Source organism: Pseudophryne corroboree, chromosome 6 (assembly GCF_028390025.1).
Source record: "Pseudophryne corroboree isolate aPseCor3 chromosome 6, aPseCor3.hap2, whole genome shotgun sequence".
NCBI lineage: Eukaryota > Metazoa > Chordata > Amphibia > Anura > Myobatrachidae > Pseudophryne > Pseudophryne corroboree.
The window spans coordinates 496068810-496091481 of NC_086449.1; the positions used below are offsets into that span (position 1 = coordinate 496068810).

Sequence of the window (22672 nt, forward strand, 5' to 3'; positions counted from 1 at the left end):
AGAGGGAACGAGGAGACGGACAGAGAGAGAGAGAGGGAACGAGGAGACGGACAGAGAGAGAGAGAGGGAACGAGGAGACGGACAGAGAGAGAGAGAGAGAGGGAACGAGGAGACGGACAGAGAGAGAGAGAGAGAGGGAACGAGGAGACGGACAGAGAGAGAGGGAACGAGGAGACGGACAGAGAGAGAGGGAACGAGGAGACGGACAGAGAGAGAGAGAGGGAACGAGGAGACGGACAGAGAGAGAGGGAACGAGGAGACGGACAGAGAGAGAGAGAGAGGGAACGAGGAGACGGACAGAGAGAGAGAGGGGGAACGAGGAGACGGACAGAGAGAGAGAGGGAACGAGGAGACGGACAGAGAGAGAGAGAGGGAACGAGGAGACGGACAGAGAGAGAGAGAGGGAACGAGGAGACGGACAGAGAGAGAGAGAGGGAACGAGGAGACGGACAGAGAGAGAGAGGGAACGAGGAGACGGACAGAGAGAGAGAGGGAACGAGGAGACGGACAGAGAGAGAGAGGGAACGAGGAGACGGACAGAGAGAGAGGGAACGAGGAGACGGACAGAGAGAGAGGGAACGAGGAGACGGACAGAGAGAGAGGGAACGAGGAGACGGACAGAGAGGGAACGAGGAGACGGACAGAGAGGGAACGAGGAGACGGACAGAGAGAGAGAGAGGGAACGAGGAGACGGACAGAGAGAGAGAGAGAGAGAGAGGGAACGAGGAGACGGACAGAGAGAGAGAGGGAACGAGGAGACGGACAGAGAGAGAGAGGGAACGAGGAGACGGACAGAGAGAGAGGGAACGAGGAGACGGACAGAGAGAGAGGGAACGAGGAGACGGACAGAGAGAGAGAGAGGGAACGAGGAGACGGACAGAGAGAGAGAGGGAACGAGGAGACGGACAGAGAGAGAGAGAGGGAACGAGGAGACGGACAGAGAGAGAGAGAGAGAGAGGGAACGAGGAGACGGACAGAGAGAGAGAGGGAACGAGGAGACGGACAGAGAGAGAGAGGGAACGAGGAGACGGACAGAGAGAGAGAGGGAACGAGGAGACGGACAGAGAGAGAGAGGGAACGAGGAGACGGACAGAGAAAGAGAGGGAACGAGGAGACGGACAGAGAGAGAGAGGGAACGAGGAGACGGACAGAGAGAGAGAGAGAGAGGGAACGAGGAGACGGACAGAGAGAGAGAGAGAGGGAACGAGGAGACGGACAGAGAGAGAGAGGGAACGAGGAGACGGACAGAGAGAGAGAGAGGGAACGAGGAGACGGACAGAGAGAGAGAGAGAGGGAACGAGGAGACGGACAGAGAGAGAGGGAACGAGGAGACGGACAGAGAGAGAGAGGGAACGAGGAGACGGACAGAGAGAGAACGAGACGGACAGAGAGAGAGAGAGAGAGGGAACGAGGAGACGGATAGAGAGAGAGAGGGAACGAGGAGACGGACAGAGAGAGAGAGAGAGAGGGAACGAGGAGACGGACACAGAGAGAGAGAGAGGGAACGAGGAGACGGAGAGAGAGAGGGAACGAGGAGACGGACAGAGGGAGAGAGAGAGGGAACGAGGAGACGGACAGAGGGAGAGAGAGAGGGAACGAGGAGACGGACAGAGAGAGAGAGAGAGAGGGAACGAGGAGACGGACAGAGAGAGAGAGGGAACGAGGAGACGGACAGAGAGAGAGAGAGAGGGAACGAGGAGACGGACAGAGAGAGAGAGAGAGGGAACGAGGAGACGGACAGAGAGAGAGAGAGAGGGAACGAGGAGACGGACAGAGAGAGAGAGGGAACGAGGAGACGGACAGAGAGAGAGAGAGAGGGAACGAGGAGACGGACAGAGAGAGAGAGAGGGAACGAGGAGACGGACGGACAGAGAGAGAGAGAGAGAGGGAACGAGGAGACGGAGAGAGAGAGAGAGAGAGGGAACGAGGAGACGGACAGAGAGAGAGAGAGAACGAGGAGACGGACAGAGAGAGAGAGGGAACGAGGAGACGGACAGAGAGAGAGAGAGGGAACGAGGAGACGGACAGAGAGAGAGAGAGGGAACGAGGAGACGGACAGAGAGAGAGAGAGAGAGAGGGAACGAGGAGACGGACAGAGAGAGAGAGAGGGAACGAGGAGACGGACAGAGAGAGAGAGGGAACGAGGAGACGGACAGAGAGAGAGAGAGGGAACGAGGAGACTGACAGAGAGAGAGGGAACGAGGAGACGGACAGAGAGAGAACGAGACGGACAGAGAGAGAGAGGGAACGAGGAGACGGATAGAGAGAGAGAGGGAACGAGGAGACGGACAGAGAGAGAGAGAGGGAACGAGGAGACGGACAGAGAGAGAGAGGGAACGAGGAGACGGACAGAGAGAGAGAGAGGGAACGAGGAGACGGACGGACAGAGAGAGAGAGAGAGAGGGAACGAGGAGACGGACAGAGAGAGAGAGAGAGAGGGAACGAGGAGACGGACAGAGAGAGAGGGAACGAGGAGACGGACAGAGAGAGAGGGAACGAGGAGACGGACAGAGAGAGAGGGAACGAGGAGACGAGCAGAGAGAGAACGAGACGAGCAGAGAGAGAACGAGACGGACAGAGAGAGAACGAGACGGACAGAGAGAAAGGGGGGAGATCGAGAGGGGATAGATGGAGGCAGAGAAAAGGGAGTGATTGAGAGAGGGGCTTCTACTACTGTCACATTGCTTGAAGTCAGTGGTGTATATAATCTGGGGCTGTTAATGTACATGGACATGGCTGCCAGTGCCTCTGCACATTCCTCCGACGGACTTTTGGCGCTGGGGACGGTCAGGACAGGGGCATACCTCCCAACTGTCCCGATTTTCGCGAGATGGTCCCGCTGTCCCACCTGTGGGCAGCAGTGTCCCACGGTGGGGGGAAGGGACAGTTGGGAGGCTCTTGCACTCACAGCAGAGCAGAGTGAATAGACGCTGTGCGCATGCGCACACAGCGTCTATTCATGGAGACTGAGGTACTGGGGGCATGCCAGCAGCTCACTGAGCGCTGGCCATGCCACCATGGGCCATAGTAACCAGAACGGGGGCCGTGGCTCGCGATCGCGGAATTGCCGCGAGGCCACGCCCCTTTATGCAAAGACACGCCTATTTTATGTAGACACGCCCCCTTTTCGGCGCTGGGCGCCGAAGTCCCTCTTGGCAATCCTTTGATTCCTTGAAAGTTGGGAGGTATGCAGGGGTGTAATAGAAGTAGGCAAGGGCTGAGAGAGCGGCCCCTGTCCTCCCCTTCCAGCCCGGTGTCCGTGTCAGCACAATAGAGGGGGAGTTAAGATTAGTAAAACGCAGGCAGCATTTGAGTGGGAGGAGGAGAGCGGACCTTTTACTGGTCGGGAGACAGGACACGAGTGACTGGCTGTGCAGTGGCCGTCTTAACACACGGGCTCTGGGGCACTGGTGGTGGGCGGGCGAACAGGCGCAGCGCTGGTCGCGGCATTTAATGAGTCAGTGAGACTCATTGTAATGCCGTCCCTGAACCAGCCCCCACCGCGGGAACAGACAGCCCCCCTCTCCCCACGCCACTTGTAACCGCTTAAAGCTAATCTCTACCATGAGATTGCGGAGCACCCGACCCCTCTCTCCCTGGCCACGGACCACTGGCAGCACTCAGAAGCCAAACCCCCTCCCCAGCCGACTGTTACCCACTGTCACAGAGGATCGCTGCCACGGAGCTGCTCTATCATGTCCTGACTGGCGGCAAGGCTCCACCTCCTGTTTTAAAGCCTGCCGCCGGCGCCGTGCCGTCACGCCAATCAATCTGCCAGGCTAGGGATTGGCTGCAGCGGAGCGCGTCCCAGAGGACTCGCGCATGTTGGAAAAGTGAGTCCCTGAACATCAATACCGGGTAAAAAACTCGCTATAGCGCGTTTTTGCGAACACTGTATATATATATATATATATATATATATATATATATATATATGTTCACTCTAGGATTTTTTTAGGGCAGGGCGCTGTGCATTGAAGAGGGCACATTTTTATTTTGAAGGGCATATTTTTTTTTTTTTCAAAATATTTTTATTGAAGCACCATTATGTCAGTTCAACAACATTGTGGTAAATCGGTTTAACGTTTTTAAAAGGTACGTTCATTACCATACAATACCACATACATCAAATTTTGAAGGGCATATTTTTAATGTGACGCTTTGCGCACAAAGCATAGCGCATATGTTTATAGTTTTTGTACATACAATTTGCCCTTAGTAAATCATATACCCATGCATACATATAAGACACCTAACATCTGTACTGAGAAACATACTGCATATGTCCAGTCTTCTATGTGTTATAAAACAGAAAAGTTAAACAATGGGTTAAAATGGATAGGAAAATAAATCTGTTCTACTAGGGAAATACTGTAAGCAGTACATGCTCACTGCTTACCCTGTTCTTTCCCTCTTTATCAGAGTGCTGTGTTATTTACAGTGCCTCCTCTGCCATCCAGTTTGCTAAAGGATATAAATTGTGTTCCAATTTCAGAGGTAGGCAAGGAGTAGATGACAGCATTGTAACATGCACTCTGACTGTTGCATTCTGTATACAAGGGGGCGATTTATGGCCCTGCAGGGTGCACTGAAAAAGGGCAGGGTGCTTTTTCACATTTCAAAAATGGGCAGGGTGCAGCACCCTTCTGAAACAGCCTAGAAGGAACACTATATATATATATATATATATATATATATATATATATATATATATATATATATATATATATATATATATATATATATATATAAATAAATAAATAATGTGGTTTGGTATTTTTTACTGTTTAGTCACCTCATACCGCTTAAATCCTGTTTGTGTCCTGTATTTACTGTCACATTACACAGGGGTTTGTTTGCAGGTATTGTGTTTGTCTGGCTATATTGTACTGTCATGCTCTAAGGCTGCATTCCCTACAATGTCTACCACACATGGCGGGAAATCCGTGGACGCTTCTGCATTCTGCAGTGCTGGCACCACGGATTTACCTGACGGAGAAGTGTTAGCTGCTGGTTCAGGCGCTGGGTGCTGCAGCACATATGGCCAATCAGGGCCCACCTTGGGCATCGTTGTCAAGTATGCTGAATATGCTTGTAACACATCTTACACCCCCTGTGGGACCTCCTGTGCCATTACAGCCATATATTGTCCCTGTAGTTAATCCGCACTGGGCGGACACTCTGTCTACCCAGTTACAACAATTGAATCAATCTTTGGTTAGACACAAGTCTTCCCCACGCCCCTCTGGGGCCAAGGGGTCATTTAAGCGGGCCATTTCTTCCTCACAATCCACTAATATTTCTGATAATTCTTCCAATGAGTATGTGTAATATACTGATCCGTCAGACACTGATACAGTTGCTGCTGATGAGGAATCTACAACCCAGGTTGATGTTCCTGACCTAGTGGAGGCTATTAAGCTAGTTCTACAAATAGATGATGAGATTGAGCCTATATTACGTCTAAGAAACTTGATAAATTCAAACGTCAGACGATTGCTAAAGTAGTCTTACCACATTCTGACCATTTAATCGACATACGTCAGGAATCCTGGTCATCTCCAGAAAAGAAGTTTTCCCTGTCTAAAAAGATGCTAGCTTGTCATCCTATCCCTGCGGAGCTGAGTAACAAGTGGGATACTCCACCGCCGGTGGCCTCTTATGTCGCACGTCTTGTGGTGTCATGTACTCTGCCTGTCACCACTGTCACCTTACTGAAGGAACCGACGGATAAGTGTGTGGAAGGTTGCCTGAAGTCTATTTACTCTCTTGCTGGTGCTGTACATAGACCCACTATGACAGCCTCTTGGGCTGCGAAAGGAATTGAAGCATGGGTTCAGGCAATTGAGGATGAGCTACCTCAGGATTTTGCTGACACTGTCAGACAATATCTGTCTTATATTACCACAGCCCCCCACTATATTCAGGAGGCGGCCTCTGATGCAGGTGTAATGGCGGCCAAGGCGTCTACTATGTGTATCCTGGCTCGCTGAATTCTGTGGTTGAGGTCCTGGAAGGTGGACCTGGACTCCAAAAAGACCTTGGAGGTGCTCCCTTTTAAGGGAGACATCCTATTTGGGGAGGATCTGAACAAGATTGTGACTGACTTGGCGAGTACTAATCCTTCTGCTCCAAAGGCTGAGTACCACTTTTCGTTCCTTTCGACCTCCAGGAAAAGCAAAAGGTTAGGCATACCCGAGACAGGTTTGTGCTTTCAAAACCACTAAGCCCAACTATAAACAATCCTGGGCCGCCTGTCAGCCTTCTTCCAAACGAAACAAGCCTGCTGCATGACGGGGCGAGCCTTCCCCTGGGGAAGCCCAGGGTGGGAGGCCGACTTCTGCAGTTCGCCCAGGCCTGGTTAACGACCACTTTGGACACCTGGGTGCGGGAAGTTCTCTCACGGGTACGCGATCTCTTTCAAGAGACGTCCCCCTCGCCAGTTCTGCATGAGGGTTATCCCTTCGGATCCATTAAAAGCACAAGCTCTACACTTGGTTGTCTCAGAGAGGCAGGGGATACTATTCAACCCTGTTTCTAGTTCCGAAGCCAAGTGGGTCCTTCCGACCTATACTCAACCTCAAATCATTGAACAAATTTATGAGAGTATCCAAATTCCGTATGGAAACTCTGCGCTCCATTGTGCTGGCCATGAAACCCGAAGACTATATGGTATCCCTGGACATACAAGATGCTTACCTGCACATACCTATTGCCTTGTCACATCAGCAATATCTGCAGTTTGCTATTGGCAACCTACATTATCAATTCAGGGCCTTGCCTTTTGGATTGACCACGGCCCCTCGGATATTCACCAAGGTCATGGCCGTAATGACGGCTCTTCTCCGCCGTTGGGGAATCAGGATCCTGCCGCATCTGGACGACTTGCTGATCCTGTCAAACTCCTAAGAGGTTCTCCGCAGTCATCTGGAACTGACGGTCCAATTTCTACAAGCCCACGGGTGGCTCAACCACTAGAAAAGTCCTCGTTGGTCCCTGCTCGAAGCATGGTGCACCTTGGGGCACTGCTGGACACACAATCAACGATTGTTTTTGTCACCAGAGAAAGTCCTGAAACTTCAGGACAGGATCAGATATTTCCTATCTCGCCCAAGAGTGTCGATACACTCGGCAATGCAAGTATTAGGCCTCATGGTGTCGGCTTTCGATTTGGTAGAGTACGCTCAATTTCATTCCCGCCCTCTACGGAGGTTAATTCTTTCCAAGTGGGACGGCCTGCCTCATCGGATCAGGTCTCAAATGATCTCCTTGACTCCGGAGGTTCGTCTGTCACTGAGCTGGTGGCTACAGGGCCAACAGTTGAGCAGGGGCCGTCCCTTCTGGATCTCCAACTGGGTCCTACTGACTACAGACGCCAGTCTGCAAAGTTGGGGCGAGGTGCTGGAGCAACACTCTCTCCTTGGTCGGTGGACCAAGGAGGAATCTCTCCTCCCGATAAACATTCTGGAATTGCGGGCGGTGTTCAATGTGTGACTCTTGCCCTGCCTCTGATACAGAGCAGGCCTGTTAGAGTACAATCGGACAACGCCACCACGGTGGCATACATAAATCATCAAGGTGGCACTCAAAGCCGCATGGCAATGATGGAGGTGGCAAAAATCCTTTGTTGGACTGAACGCCATCTGCCAGCAATATCGGCAGTGTTCATTCCCGGAGTCCTCAACTGGGAAGCATATTTCCTCAGTCATCAGGATGTACACGCCGAGAGTGGAGTCTTCATTCGGAAGTCTTTCAACTCCTAGTAGACATGTGGGGTCTACCAGATGTAGACCTAATGGCGTCTCGACACAATCACAAGGTTCTGGTCTTCGGATCAAGGACAAGGGATCCTCAAGCAGTGTTCGTGGATACACTGGCAATTCCATGGAACTTTTAGCTGCCATACGTGTTCCTTCCAGTGTCACTCCTGCCCAGGGTACTACGGAAGTTCAAGCAAGAAATATGAATGCTACGTCTAGTCGCTCCAGTGTGGCCCAGGCTGCATTGGTTCTCAGACCTGCAGGGTCTATCGATAGAGCGCACTTTTCTGCTTCCTCAATGCCCAGACCACCTCGTTCAGGACCCTTGTGTATATCCGGACCTGGCCAGACTGGCTTTGATGGCGTGGCTCTTGAAGCTTCACTCCTGAAGGCCAAGGGATTCTCTGAGGCGATTATTCAAACTATGTTGAATCCCCGCAAACCGGCTTCTGCACGGATTTATTACAGGGAACTCTTACTTCACATGGTGTGCTGCTAAGAATTATGATGCCTATTCGTTGAGAACTTCCAGGCTTTGGGCTTTTCTGCAACAATTCCTAGATTTAGGCCTTCGTCTGGCCTCCCTCAAGGTTCATATATCTGCCTTGTCGGTGTGGTTTCAGAGGAAAATTGTGTCTATTACTAACGTTCATACTTCACTCGGGGTGTTTTACGGATTCAGCCTCCCTATGTCCCTCCTCCCTGGGATCTGTTTGTTGTATTAAATGCCCTACAAAAGTCTCAATTTGAACCTCTTCAGTCTGTGGATCTTAAATGTCTTACACTTAAGGTCATGTTTTTACTGGCTATTGCCTCTGCTAGGAGGGTGTCGGACTTGGGCACTTTGTCCTGTCGTCCACCCTTTCTGATTTTTCACCATGACCTGGCAGTTCTTCGAACTCGCCCTGGTTATCTACCTAAGGTGGTATAATCTTTTCATCTTAACCAAGAGATTGTGGTTCCGGCCTTCATCTCTTTTGGTTTGTCCTCCAAAGAGCGGTCTTTCGATGTGGTACGGGCTCTCCGTATTTACGTAGAGAGGACTGCCTCCCTCAGGAGGTCAGATACCCTTTTTGTACTTTTTGTATTTCACAAACGTGGCTGGCCTGCGAATAAGCAAGCCTTGGCCAGATGGATTAGAATCGTGATTACACAAGCGTATGCACAGGCTGGTCTTCCAGCTCCTGCTGCTATTAAAGCCCATTCTACTCTGTTGAACCTTCTTGGGCGGCCCGCCGAGGCGCGTCCTCTGAACAATTGTGCAATGCGGCTACGTGGTCCTCTGTGAACACGTTCATCAGGTTCTATGCCTTTGATACTTCCGCCTCCCAGGATGCTTCCTTTGGACGCCGGGTTCTTGTGCCCGCAACAGTGCGTTCCCTCCCATGAGGAATTGCTTTAGGACATCCCCGATGTATTCCCTGTGGAATCCCAGTATACCCAGCTGCAGAAAAGGAGATTTATGGTAGACTTACCATGGTTATCTCTTTCTGCGAGTTACACTGGATTCCACAGGGCTCCCACCCTGATGCACTTAGCTTCTTTGGGTTTGTATGGCATTAGCCGCTAGTCCCTTTTGCTGTCTTGAGAATGTGGATCTATGTGATTAACATCTACCGTCTCTTTTACCTGCTACTGCAGTGGACTGGTTAACGAAACTGAGCTCCAGTGCCTGGAGGCGGGGTTATAGAGGAGGCGTTGCAATGCTTCCTGGGAACAGTCAAATCTTTATCCTGTTGGTGCCTTGGATCAAGATCCAACTCTACACCCCAATGTATTCCCTGTGGAATCCAGTGTAACTCGCAGAAAGAGGTTTAACCATGGTAAATCTACCATAAATCTCCTTTTTGCACACTAAAATTAATAAAATTACATCCTTATTTGTAAACTTGCAGTTACAGTAAAATCACTTTAATCCATGGTCATCAGATATGTTACTAAACAAAAGATAACTACTCTTTGCTTATTCTTCTTGACCTCATCTACTTTTGACACTGTAGACCACCCTCTCCTGCAAATCCTTTACTCCTTTGGTCTGCGTGATACTGCTCTCTCCTGGCTGTTCTCCTACCTTTCTGATCGTTCCTTCTTTCTCCTCTCATGACTCCACCTCCTACCCACTTCCTCTACCAGTAGGTGTCCCCCAAGGTTCTGTTCTTGGGCCTCTCCTTTTCGCTCTACACATCCTTATTAGGTGAGCTCATTAGCTCTTTTGACTTACAATATTATCTCTTTGCTGACGATACTCAAATCTACCTTTCTCTTAAGTCCTGGAGGATACTGGGGATCCATTTAGTACCATGGGGTATAGACGGGTCCACTAGGAGCTATGGGCACTTAAAAAATTTGATAGTGTGGGCTGGCCCTCCCTCTATGCCCCTCCTACCAGACTTAGTTTAGAAAATGTGCCCAGAACAGCCACTCATGCTTATGGGAGCTCCTGAAGAGTTTTCTGAATTTATATTTCTGTTTATTTTCAGGCAGGACTGGATAGCACCAGCCTGCTTGCTTCATGGCACTTGGGGTAGGGAAGGGGGGGGGGGGGGAGACACAGCCCAACATCTTTAAGGATTAATGGTCCCGTTCCTTGCTGACAGGACACTAGCTCCTGATGGTACTATTCGCAAGCCCCACCACGGCGAGCATACATTCACACAGTACGCTGCCACACCAACAGAGCCAGAAGAAAGAAGAGTGGTGAGTACAAAGCCGGCGTCCCGGTTACCGGGTCGCCGCCCATTATGGCGGCATGAGGGTACGGAGACGCACGGCTTTTAACCGGGGCAACTGCGTCTCAGTACACTGTACCCACAATGACAAACAAAGCCTTAAAACGGGTTTCTCTCCATTTTAAGTACAAATGACCTCAGCTAGTAGAAAAAAAACGGGAAGACCGCGCACCATTGAAGGGGTGGGGCTTCACTATGAGCGGATCCAGCAGCTCAACAACACCATTTTCCCTCTGCAGTTGACACAGACGCTGACTGACAGGGACAGGTAGCTCCTCCGGTGTGACTCCAGATTACCTCAGCGGCACCAGGGGGTCATAGCAGGTGGGGAGCAATTACCAGTGTACTAAGTCCCCAATCTGGGTACTTAGTCTGCCACCCGGGTAAGTTTGGCATTAGCAAGAAGGGCGCGGTGTTCTGGCTCCACATACCTCTGTCTCTCCCTGGAAGGGCTCTTTGTCGGTTAATTGTACTTTTAACCTTTCCTGTGTGTGCTGTCACATTTACAATAAGTCAGGCAAGGATGTGTTTCATGTACAGCAGACTGTTCCTCTTCCCCCAGGTAGTTCATTACTATGTACTCAGTGTAGTGCACTTTCTAAGGCTAGCGGGGCTAAACCAGTGTGGCTGGATTCCATAAAAGGAATGATTTCCAATATCTCTAATAAATTGTCCCGCAATGAGAAAGAGACGCAATACTTAAGACAGTCTGTGGATGAGATTATGAACAGAGACTCAGTGCCTAAATAAGCGTCTCAGTCCCTTGCCATTTGTCCACAAAAGCAAACTCTGGCCCATATCCTGCAGTCTGACGCTGAGGGGTCAGAAATGGAGGAGGGGGATTCAGAAGGGGGGGACGCTACTCTGTCACAGGTAATTAAGGCTCTTATAGAAGCTATAAAAGATGTGCTACAAATTCCTGATAAGGTGACAGAGGAGTGTGAGGAATCTTATTTTAATGTAAAAAGGAAGTCCTCAGTCACTTTTCCTGTGTGAAAGGAATTGAATACCCTGTTTGAAGAACCGTGGGTTAATCCTGATAAGAAATTTCAGATCCCTATAAGGTTACTCTCATCTTTACCTTTTCCTCCTGAGGATAGGAAAAAATGGGAAAGTCCACCGAAAGTAGATGCATCTGTGTCCAGGTTGTCACGGAAGATTGTGTTACTCGTCCCTGGTGCAGCCTCCCTGAAAGACACAGCTGATCGTAAGATTGATACTACACTCAAAGCCTTGTACACAGCTGCTGGGGTGACTCAGAGACCCACTATAGCAGGTGCATGGATTACTAAAGCCATTTCTAAATGGTAGGGTAACCTTATTGAAGGGTTGGATTACTTATCTAGGGGTGAGATTGTATTACTCCTGCAACATATACAGGACTCTGCGAACTTTATGGTGGAAGCCATTAAAGAAGTAGGTTTGCTTAATGCACGCACCACTGCTATGGTAGTGTCAGCACGCAGGGGCTTATGGTTACGCCAGTGGACTGCGGACGCGGACTTCAGGAAAGCTGTGGGAGGCCTTATTTGGAGATGAACTGCACAAATGGATCTCCAAAACTACTGCGGTTAAGTCCACATATCTTCCTTCTGCAGCTTCCCCAACCAGGAAGACCTACTCATGACCTACCCTACAGCCCTTTCGGACTGCGAAGTTTAAGGGCAAAGTCAGAGGATCTTCTACTGCCAACAGAAGCGCTAGAGGTAAACCACGCAAACCAGCAACTGCTGGTTCTCAGGAACAGAGCTCCAGTTCTGCTTCCTCAAAGCCTTCAGCATGACGGTGGACCGCGAGGACTGGAAGACTGGCAGGTGGGAACCCGGCTAAAGAATTTCTGTCACATCTGGACAACATCATGACAGGATCCCTGGGTCATAGATCTTATTTCCCAGGGCTACAGACTGGAGTTTCAGGAGCTCCCACCCCACAGATTCTTCAAATCAGGCTTGCCAGTTTCACAAGAGGCAAGTATAACCTTACAGGATGCCATTCAAAAACTGGTACAGACTCAGGTCATTGTTCCAGTTCCACATCATGTGCAAAACAAGGGGTACTATTCCAACTTGTTTGTAGTACCGAAACCGGACGGTTCGGTAAGGCCGATTTTGAATCTAAAATCGTTGAACCCGTACTTGCGTGTATTAAAATTCAAGATGGAGTCTCTGAGAGCGGTGATCTCCGGTCTAGAGGAGGGGGAATGCCCAGTGTCTCTGGATATCAAGGATGCGTACCTTCACATTCCGATCTGGCCACCTCACCAGGCTTCTCTATAGTTTGCACTACAGGACTGTCACTACCAGTTCCAGGCCCTGCCATTTGGTCTCTCCACGGCACCGAGGGTGTTCACTTCAGTGATGGAGAGATGATGTTTCTCCTTCGCAAGCAGGGAGTGAACATAATTCCGCACCTGGACGATTTTCTGATAAAGGTACCGTCCAGGGAAATGTTGTTGGACAGCATTGGTCTCACAACCAGACTACTCCTGGATCACGGATGGATTCTAAATCTCCCGAAATCTCACTAAGAGCCAACTCGGAGGCTCCCATTTCTGGAAATGATACTGGACACAGAGCTACAGAAAGTTTTTCTTCCGTTGGAAAAGGCATTGGTAATCCAGTCGATGGTTCGGGATGTCCTGAAGCCAACCCGGATATCGGTGCATCTATACATTCGCCTTCTGGGGAAAATGGTGTCCTCTTACAAGGCGCTTCAGTATGGAAGGTTTTGTTCAAAGCCCTTCCAGCTGGATCTGTTGGACAAATGAGAATCCGTCTGTCACCAAAGGCCAGGATCTCCCTTCTGTGGTGGCTACAGACTTCTCACCTAATCGAGGGCCGACGGTTCGGGATTCAGAATTGGATTCTGCTAACCACAGACGCAAGCCTCAGAGGTTGGGGTGTGGTCACCCAGGGGGTATACTTTCAAGGATGATGGTCAAGTCAGGAAGTCGTCCTTCCAATCAACATTCTGAAACTCAGGGCTATATATAACAACCTCCTGCAGGCCTCGTATCTTCTTCAAGATCGAACCATTCAGGTTCAGTTGGACAATGTGATGGCAGTAACGTACATAAACCGACAGGGCGGAACGAAAAGCAGAGCAGCAATGTCAGAGGTATCAAGAATTCACCTCTGGGCAGAAAAACACGCTGTGGCGTTGTCGGTGGTCTTCATTCCTGGAGTAGACAACTGGGAAGCAGACTTCCTCAGCAGACACGACCTGCACACGGGGGAGTGGGGCCTTTATCCGGAGATGTTCAGGTGCTTGACACGTCGATGGGGATGTCCACAAATCGACATGATGGCCTCTCGTCTCAACAAGAAGCTCAAGCGGTATTGTTCCTGGTTGAGAGACCCACAGGCAGTGGACGCTCTGACGACTCCATGGGTCTATCCACTGATCCCAAAAATTCTGAAATGAATCAAAAGGGAAAAAGTTCAAGCAATTCTCATTGCTCCGGACTGGCCAAGACGGGCCTGATACGCAGACCTTTTGGAGATGCTCCTGGAAGATCCGTGGCCTCTACCTCTTCGCGAGTATCTCCTGCAGCAGGGGCCGTTCATCTATCAAGACTTAACACAGCTTTGTTTGACGGCATGGAAGTTGAACGGCTGATTCTAGCCAGGAGAGTCATCCCTGACAGGGTCAATTCCAACTATGATCCAAGCCAGGAAGGGGGTAACGTCTAACATTACCACCATATTTGAAAGAAATACGTCTCTTGGTGTGGAAGCAGAAAATATTCTGCGGTGGGATTTCATCTGGGACATTTCCTGCTTTTTCTGCAGTCGGGTGTGAATGTGGGCCTACGTCTGGGCTCCATAAAAGTCCAGATTTCGGCTTTGTCCATATTCTTCCAGAAACAATTGGCGTTTCTTCCCGAGATCCAGACGTTCTTGAAAGGGGTTCTGCACATCCAGCCTCCCTTTGTTCCTCACATGGCACCTTGGGACCTCAATTTGGTGCTGAAGTTCCTCCAATCGGACTGGTTTGAACTGATACAGGAGGTAGACCTAAAATATCTTACGTGGAAAACCGTCACACTGTTGGCCTTGGCTTCAGCAAGACATGTGTCTGAGCTGGGGGCGTTGTCTCACAAGAGACACTATTTAATCTTCCATGAGGACAGAGCTGAACTCGGGACTCATCTGAAATTTCTTCCTAAGGTGGTGTCTGCATTTCACATCAACCAATTGTGGTGACTGTGGTTACCGACACCTCTGTTACTTCAAAGTCTTGGATGTTGTGAGGGCTTTGAAGGTGTATGTAACGAGAACAGCTCGTTACAGGAAATCAGACTCGCTGTTTGTTCCTTATGATCCCAAGATTGGGTGTCCTGCTTCAAAGCAGTCAATTGCACGCTGGATCAGGCTCACGATCCAGCATGCTTATTCCATGGCAGGATTGCCGATTCCAAAATCTGTACAGGCCCACTCGACTAGGTCAGTGGGTTCTTCTTGGGCGGTGTCTCAGCCTTACAGCTCTTCCGAGCAGCTACTTGGTCAGGTTTGAACACGTTTGCAAAGTTCAATAAGTTCAATACCTTGGCCACTGAGGACCTTCAGTTTGGTAAATCAGTTCTGCAGAACCCTCAGCACTCTCCCACCGGTTTGGGAGCTTTGGTACTTCCTCATGGTACTAAATTGATCCCCAGTATCCTCTAGGACATAAGAGAAAGTAGGATTTTGGTTACCTACCGGTAAATTCTTTTCTCGTAGTCCGTAGAGGATACTGGGCGCCCGCCCGGTGCTTCGTTTGTCCTGCACTGTTACTTGGTTAAGTGTTGTTGTTTGCTTCAGCTATTGCTCTTCCTGTTCCAAGTTTGGTTAGCATGGCTTTCCTCTTGTTTGTGTGCTGGTTCGGAATCTCATCACTATCCTTTTATATCCTTCTCTCAAAATATGTCCGTCTCCTCGGTACAGTTTCCTAGCCTGAGTCTGGTACAAGGGGCATAGAGGGAGGAGCCAGCCCACACTATCAAATTCTTAAAGTGCCCAAGGCTCCTAGTGGACCTGTCTAGACACCATGGCACTAAATGGATCCCCAGTAACCTCTACGGACTACGAGAAAAGGATTTACCGGTAGGTAACCAAAATCCTACTTTCCTCCCCTGACCTCTCTCCTGCTCTCCGTGTCTCCAACTGTCTCTCTGTTATCTCTGTTTTGGATGTCCCAGCGCTTTCTTAAACTTAACATGTCTAAGACTGAGCTGATCATCTTCCCTCCCTCCCGAATAAATTCACCTCCCACAATTTCATTATCCATTGATGGCACAACTATCTCCTCTAGCCCCCAAGTGTGATGTCTTGGAGTAATCCTTGACTCCTCCCTCTCCTTTAAACCACACATTCAGTACCTCTCACAATCCTGTCGTTTCCATTTCAAAAACATCTACAGGATCAGACCCTTTCTCACCCAGGACGCTACTAAGACCCTCATCCACTCACTGGTCATCTCCAGATTGGACTACTACAATCTCCCTTCTATCTGGCCTCCCTCAAAAATGCCTCTCTTCACTCTAATCTATACTCAATGCTGCTGCCCGTCTCATTTTCCTCACCAAACGTACAACATCCACATCCCCTCTCTTTTCCAGGACCTTAACTGGCTACCCTTCCCATTCAGAATCCAATTCAAGCTTCTCACACTCACCTACAAAGCACTCACCCACTCTTCTCCCTCTTACATATCTGACCTTATCTCTCTTTACATTCCCACCCGTCCTCTTCGCTCTGCTAATGCACGCAGTCTCTCCTGCCAACTGATTACCTCCTCCCACTCATACCTAAAAGATTTTGCACGTTCTGCTCCCTATCTCTGGAATTCTCTACCTCTCCCCATCTGACTCTCCACTTCTCTACAAAAGTTTAAATGGGCTCTCAATACCCACTTCTTCACCAAACCCAGCCAACTCTCCTCCTAACCTCTTGTCTATGCTCACTGTCTACTCCTTCTGTGTCACCCCAGTCTGTTAGCCCTTCACCTGTTAGATTGTAAGCTCGCAAGAGCAGGGACTTCTTTCGTCATGTGCCTTTCCCTTTTCTTACACTATCTTATACTCCATACTCCCTTTTGATGGCACCTAAACCCTTGTTTTTTTTTTATACCTGTCCTATATTGTCTTGAACTGTAAGTGCTGTTTTCTTGTTTGCTCATTTGATTATGTACTGTGTCATGGGCGCTGCTGATCCCTTGTGGCGCCATATAAATAAATGATAATAACCGTAGTGCAACAAAAGGCACTGGGGCTACAGAGTGACTGTTTCGATGGCGTGTATAAAGTTTGTTTGGTAAAGTATTGTCATTCTGTCATTTTGATATTTTGCGCCATATTATTGTTTTAATGCAAAACAGTATTCCTCATTAAGATGCATTTGTTTTATTCGGTTGTATGTACTATCTTGCTGTTATTACTAAGTGCATTTTTTTTAATTTTGACTTTTTTCATCCGTTAGAGGTGTTTACAACACAAAGATTGTGTAGTTACTTTATTCAGTGCAGAGTGAGCAGCAAAGGAATATTGAATCTCAAGAGAACAAAAACTAATCTGCCTGATGAGACACGTTTTGGCTAAAAGAGAGGAAATAAACACCAGAATGTTGGAAAAAACATTTTAATAATAATACTTGATTGTTTTTTTTTTGTTTTTTTTTCCTAACCTGACCATTGCTTTTATTTATTGTGTATCATTTTGCTTTTCATTTAACAGCTCTGGGAACATTTTCTGCAGTATTTGGTGATGAATGGAAGGAAAAAACAGATAGGGATTTTGTACAGGTAATATATCCATATGACAACGTGCTCCTCCTCTGGAACAATTCTGCATCTTCTGCTCAGTTTAGATATGTGCATACAGTATGTTGATATTTACTCGAATTGTATGCTGCTAGAATTATCCTAATTTTATATGATTAGAATACAAAATGAATGTTGGAGAAAAAGATTGCAACAAGTCAATTAAATGACTAACTTTAATGACGCAAAATGAGTAGATTTAGAAATGTACTGTCATACTAAAATCTGTAAAAGGCCAGGATTTATCAAGCTTTAGCGAGTGATAAATTGCACGCTGATAAAGTACCAATCAACCAGCTCTTAACTGCCATGTTACTGGCTGTGTTTCAAGAATGGCAGGAGCTGATTGGTTGGGACTTTTATCACCGTGCAATTTATCACGTTCCAAGGCTTGATAACTCTGGTACTAAACATGCTAATCTTAAGATCTAGGGTCACTCTAAAGTGTTGGAACTTTTTTGCTGTAATGGGCTTGTGATGTTTTGTGATCTTTCTATTCATGAAATTCCCATTTGCCTAAATGGAAAGTTCACTGAAGATGGGCATAAACAAAATCACGTTCTGTTGTATTACAGCAGGAGGGAAATTGCATTACTGGACCATTTAAGTATAATGGTCAACTTCTCTTGACCATTATAGGAATCTGTTTTAGTAATGAAACACTCAGCTTCTTTTCATTGGCTAGGTACACAATTTAGCATAGCGAATTTTATTGTATCTGCATTTGCAGATGCCATTTACAGTTATTAATATTATCACCCTTTACAGCAACCAACATACAGCAGTGACTAGGATACGGGATTGAGGCTAGGGCTACTCACTGTAGGGCAAGTAGTGGTAAGATAACTTGCTTAGTAAGGGGAGTGATAAACGGCATGACCTGGAATGAAGGGTGTCAAGCATAGAGGTAAGTGGACATTTAAGAGGCATGCTGGTAGGCTTTAATGAAAAGGTCTGTTTTGAGTGCATGTTTGTACAAGAAAGTCAGACTTTGCCAGGGAGTATGGTCCAGGGGAAGGGAAGAAGCGGGTGCTGTCTTGGGAGCCGACTCAATTGTCTTAGGCGTCTAAAAATCTAGTCTAAACTGGACCTTTTAGACGCCCAAACAATTGTCGCGGTTCAATTGTGTTTGGGCACATGTCGCATCTTAACAGACCGGGTTTAGCAGTCTAAAACTACTAAACCCATCTAAACTCCCTTGTTTGGGCATCCAAACTTCTGTTTGGTTTCCCAAAGTACCCAGTTTCAACACCGGAAGCTGCAAGAAAAAATGTGTCCTCCGCAGCCGCTGAGTACCCAAACAGCAGAACAGTTCAATTGCTCTCGTTGGGCGTCCTCTAGTGATGGCTGCGATACTAACTATTGAAGTGACCCCTTGGAGATAAGCCTGAGACGAAGTTTCAAATGTGTATATCAGTGGAACAGCAGAACAGGGTAGGTTTCTACATATATCCAGCCAACACAGCAGTGCCGTGGGTTCGATTTTCAGCAGTTTTGCAATCTTGCCAATGCTTTTACTAGATGTTGTGGTCGTTTAGGCCATACGTATGTGGAGTATAGTATACGATCATCTTCCCTATTGTATAAAAAATATTTTTAGGCTGAAGGTTCTGTTAGCAGATAAGATACTTTGCTTCTATTCAGTGTTAAGAGGAGAGAATGTCTTCATAGGTGGAGGTTTCCTTTCTATTTTGATTATTTAAAGTATGAAATGTAACGGTAACATTAGAAACAAATCATTGTCATTTTTTCCAGTGTCCCTGGCTGTGTATAACCATTGTGTACTCCAAGCATGCGTCCCTACTAACAAGAGAGTTGAGGGATATAATCAATCCTCTTTCGCTCATAACAGATGAAGTGCTCCATACATATATGTAATTTAATTGAGTAATTCCACTGGCTCTCATTTATTAAAAGTAATGGCACTGTATTAAGATGTACATTATTTATGAGGCAGCCCTGGCTGGATATTCACATAGCCTTTTAGTGGATCACATGGCCTTCAAGGTTGTGAGGTACAGCATAGATCTATATCTTCATGTACACACTTATATGCGATCAGTAATATATGATACAATTGGACCCTGATTTTAATTAGGTTATCACAGACGTTTGCTTGATGACCTAATCAGTGCTGGGGTGCGTTTGTCACACCTAACGTTCATGGTGTGCCCCTCCGCTCCCACTGTGAGTGCTGTGCTACTTAGCTGCAATGTGCACAAGAAGACCAGCAGAGGAGAAGGGAGCAAATATTAGTAACAGGTTGGCATGGGAAGGAGCCGGAGAGCGGGTTGGTAAGGAGTGTGTCAGACAGAGGTTTACTTTGCATATGGTGTGTCTATAACTGCTTATGTATATAATGTGTGTGTGGAGGTAGCACCAGAGTTTCATCAAATAATGCAAGCAGCCAACAAAGACGTTCCAACGCTTCAGTGTATTTTGCTTCACATTGGTATATATATATATATATATCTATAAGCGTGCACGCACCCTGCCCAGGGGTTCTTTGTCAAACATAACCTCAACACGCTTTGTATTATGAAAAAAACAACACTTATTTGCCTGCATACTCAAGGACTGCACACTTCAAGGAGGTATAGACTCTACCATATAGATATTTCCTTGGCTAACTTGTAAGGTTTTCAGACATTTTTTTCCAGGGAAGCAAAATGTGCTTTATGTAGTGTTTCTTGGTATTTGGAATGTAAACGACAAGCCATGTCATAATGCAGACCGAATAGTGTGTGACTGCACCTGAATACCACGTTACTGTTTCAAACATCCATATGGATAGTTTTAAGTTCCACAACCACTCACAAGTAACTTGTAAATTATGACAATAAATATAAAGCATCAGTACAGACTAGTCTCCGACACATCATTTGAAAAGAAAGTGTGTAGTTCTGTAGTGTACCAATGCCAAAGTATACTTTTTCCTCTGACTTGCTTTATTTTTCTAATTTCTCTTCTCTGGGTGTAATGTATTTTTTATTCTTTCCTCTTTACTTTTCAGTTTTGGAAGGATATTGTTGATGACAGTGAAATACGTGACCTCATATATGACAAAAGTAATTCTCAAGGTGAGTTATATGAAAATGATAAATTCATATGCGCATTGCAGTTTGTTTTAGTAACATGTTAAATTATCTTGCCTGAGTTTTATTGTTTGTATTTTCTGAAATTGTTGGTTCTGCCTTGTACGAAGTATATTGGATGCAGTTAATCATACTGTATAGTGTTAAAACGTTTGAGTATTTAATTCATAACCTATGTTTTTCATATTCAGTGCATTTAATGCTTTTATATTCTGCCGCTATAGTCATATCTGTGCCCTTAATGTGCTAGCTCGCGTTTATGTAGAAAGATCGTCCAACTCCCTCTTACAGCCAGAATGTGAGCTACTGAGCTGCTTGTTTTTAATGACTGTTTTACAAGTGGGTGATTCTCCAGAAAGTGAACATAAAGTCTCGTGCATCACACGCTTTAAAATATTTTTTTTTTCCTTTTTAAACTGGTCTGCTAAGAAATTGTTCTTATATGAAAACTTAATTGCTTAGTAGCAATGCCTTACCCTATAACTTAAGACCCACCAAAATCTTTTATTATGGAGAGGTATGTTGTTTGAATTTGTGTAGCCTGTCACGTGCATCACAGAGAATCGCCCAAGTATAATTTTATTTTAGTGGTTTCATATATAACTGTTGAAGCCTACACTAGTACAAGCCTTTATTTTTTAAACTTTTAAAATATCTACTGCACCTGTCACTGCTTATTCTCTGGAAAGGGAGGAGGCAGCTAGACAGGTAAATTATTAGATCATGTCTGGAATTTTATCACCATGTGTACATCTTATATCTTGCCATTATTATTATTTTTCCTATTAATAACAAAAGTAAATTTTTATTTTGCAGAAGGTACACCTCCGGATTCCTTATGGGATTCATTATTCCATCCTCCTCGAAAGCTGGGCATTAATGATATTGAAGGACAACGTGTACTCCAGATAGCCGTAATTTTGCGGAATTTTTCCTTTGAAGAGAGCAATGTTAAACTTTTGGCAGCTAATCGGACCTGTCTCCGTTTCCTATTATTGTCAGCTCATAGTCACTTTATTTCCCTGAGACAACTGGGACTTGATACATTGGGAAATATTGCGGCAGAGGTAAGATAAAGCTAAATCGCTTACTGAATGGTAACTCATGAGCAGTAGTAATTATGTAGTTACATTTTTGGTATTTTCATGCCTTAATTTTTAATGTGGACTCCCATGGAGTGTTGTCAGGTAATCTGTCTATTTTCCCAATCATGATTGACTAGATAATCATTTCAGCAAGCCTCTGTCATGTGTAGTCATTGACCAACTGCTTCAATTGTATTAATTATTACTATTGTTATTTTTATTTTTATTATTATTGTATTAATGTGAATTATTTAAAGACCTGCACTGCAGTTTTATACAGTAGTGGAGACGTACTACTTTAACCAAAAAAGAAATGTAGAGTAGGTAAAAGCAGATGGTCGAGAACAGAGTCTTGTGGGTCCACAATAAATAGGAGTGGAGGATGTGCCAAAGGTAGAGACCCTGAATTAGTGTCTGAATCCGTATTAATTGAACCAGCAAAGAACAGTATCACAATTGCCAATGGCGTAAAGGGTATATAGGAGGAAAGGGTGATCAAACTTCAACAGTATTGAATTCAGAAATGGAGATTGAGTATGGAGAAGTGACTCAGACTTGCTGCAAGTAAATCATGAATCACATTTTTGAGTGCAATCTCAGTGGAATTTTGAGTCTAAGAAATGAGAAGAGAGAAAGTGAGAGATTTGGATATTTGATTGTGAACGAGTTGCGCAAGAATTTTGGAGGAAGAAAGCTGTGTGAAATTAAATGGTTGTTGAGAGGGGCTAAAGTGGTTTCTTTAGTATTGTTGAGATGAGTATGCGTTTAAGGGTTGATGAGAATGTGCTAGTGGACAGACACCGTTGAATAGGTGAGTTAGAGATGTGCCTGCGGTTGAGCAGAGGGACTGAGGAGGTAGGGACAGATTAGAGTAAAAGTCAGGTTTTAGGGAGTGATGACAGCAGGGAGTTTATTCTCTATTACTTGAAAGAATGAGTATGAGGGGAAATTGTGCATTGTAGCATGTAAATAGTGTGGTGTGAAGGATCCGGCTTAAAGAGAATGTTAATGATATTTGTTCTCCTGGTTTATCATCTCTCTACATAGTGTCATCTACAGTATGTTATGGGTTTTAGAATGCAATGTACGTGGCCTTAATGATAAGGTTAAAAGATCTTTGTTCAGCTCTGTGTTAAATCTCAAATTCCTGGTATAGTTTTATCCTATAAAAACATTCTGTGGGTTTTTGTGTCCTGTCCCCCAAA

General features: G+C 46.4%; 1 protein-coding gene across 1 annotated transcript in view; it reads left to right on the forward strand.

Moving 5' to 3' along the window:
- The window catches only part of ARID2 (AT-rich interaction domain 2), a 214070-nt gene that overhangs the window by 104922 nt on the left and 86476 nt on the right, over positions 1–22672 (forward strand). The window contains exons 6-8 of the mRNA XM_063927351.1: positions 17202–17269; positions 20301–20367; positions 21199–21449. Of these exons, the coding sequence (XP_063783421.1) occupies positions 17202–17269; positions 20301–20367; positions 21199–21449 (386 nt within the window). The remainder of the gene's footprint in view (positions 1–17201; positions 17270–20300; positions 20368–21198; positions 21450–22672) is intronic.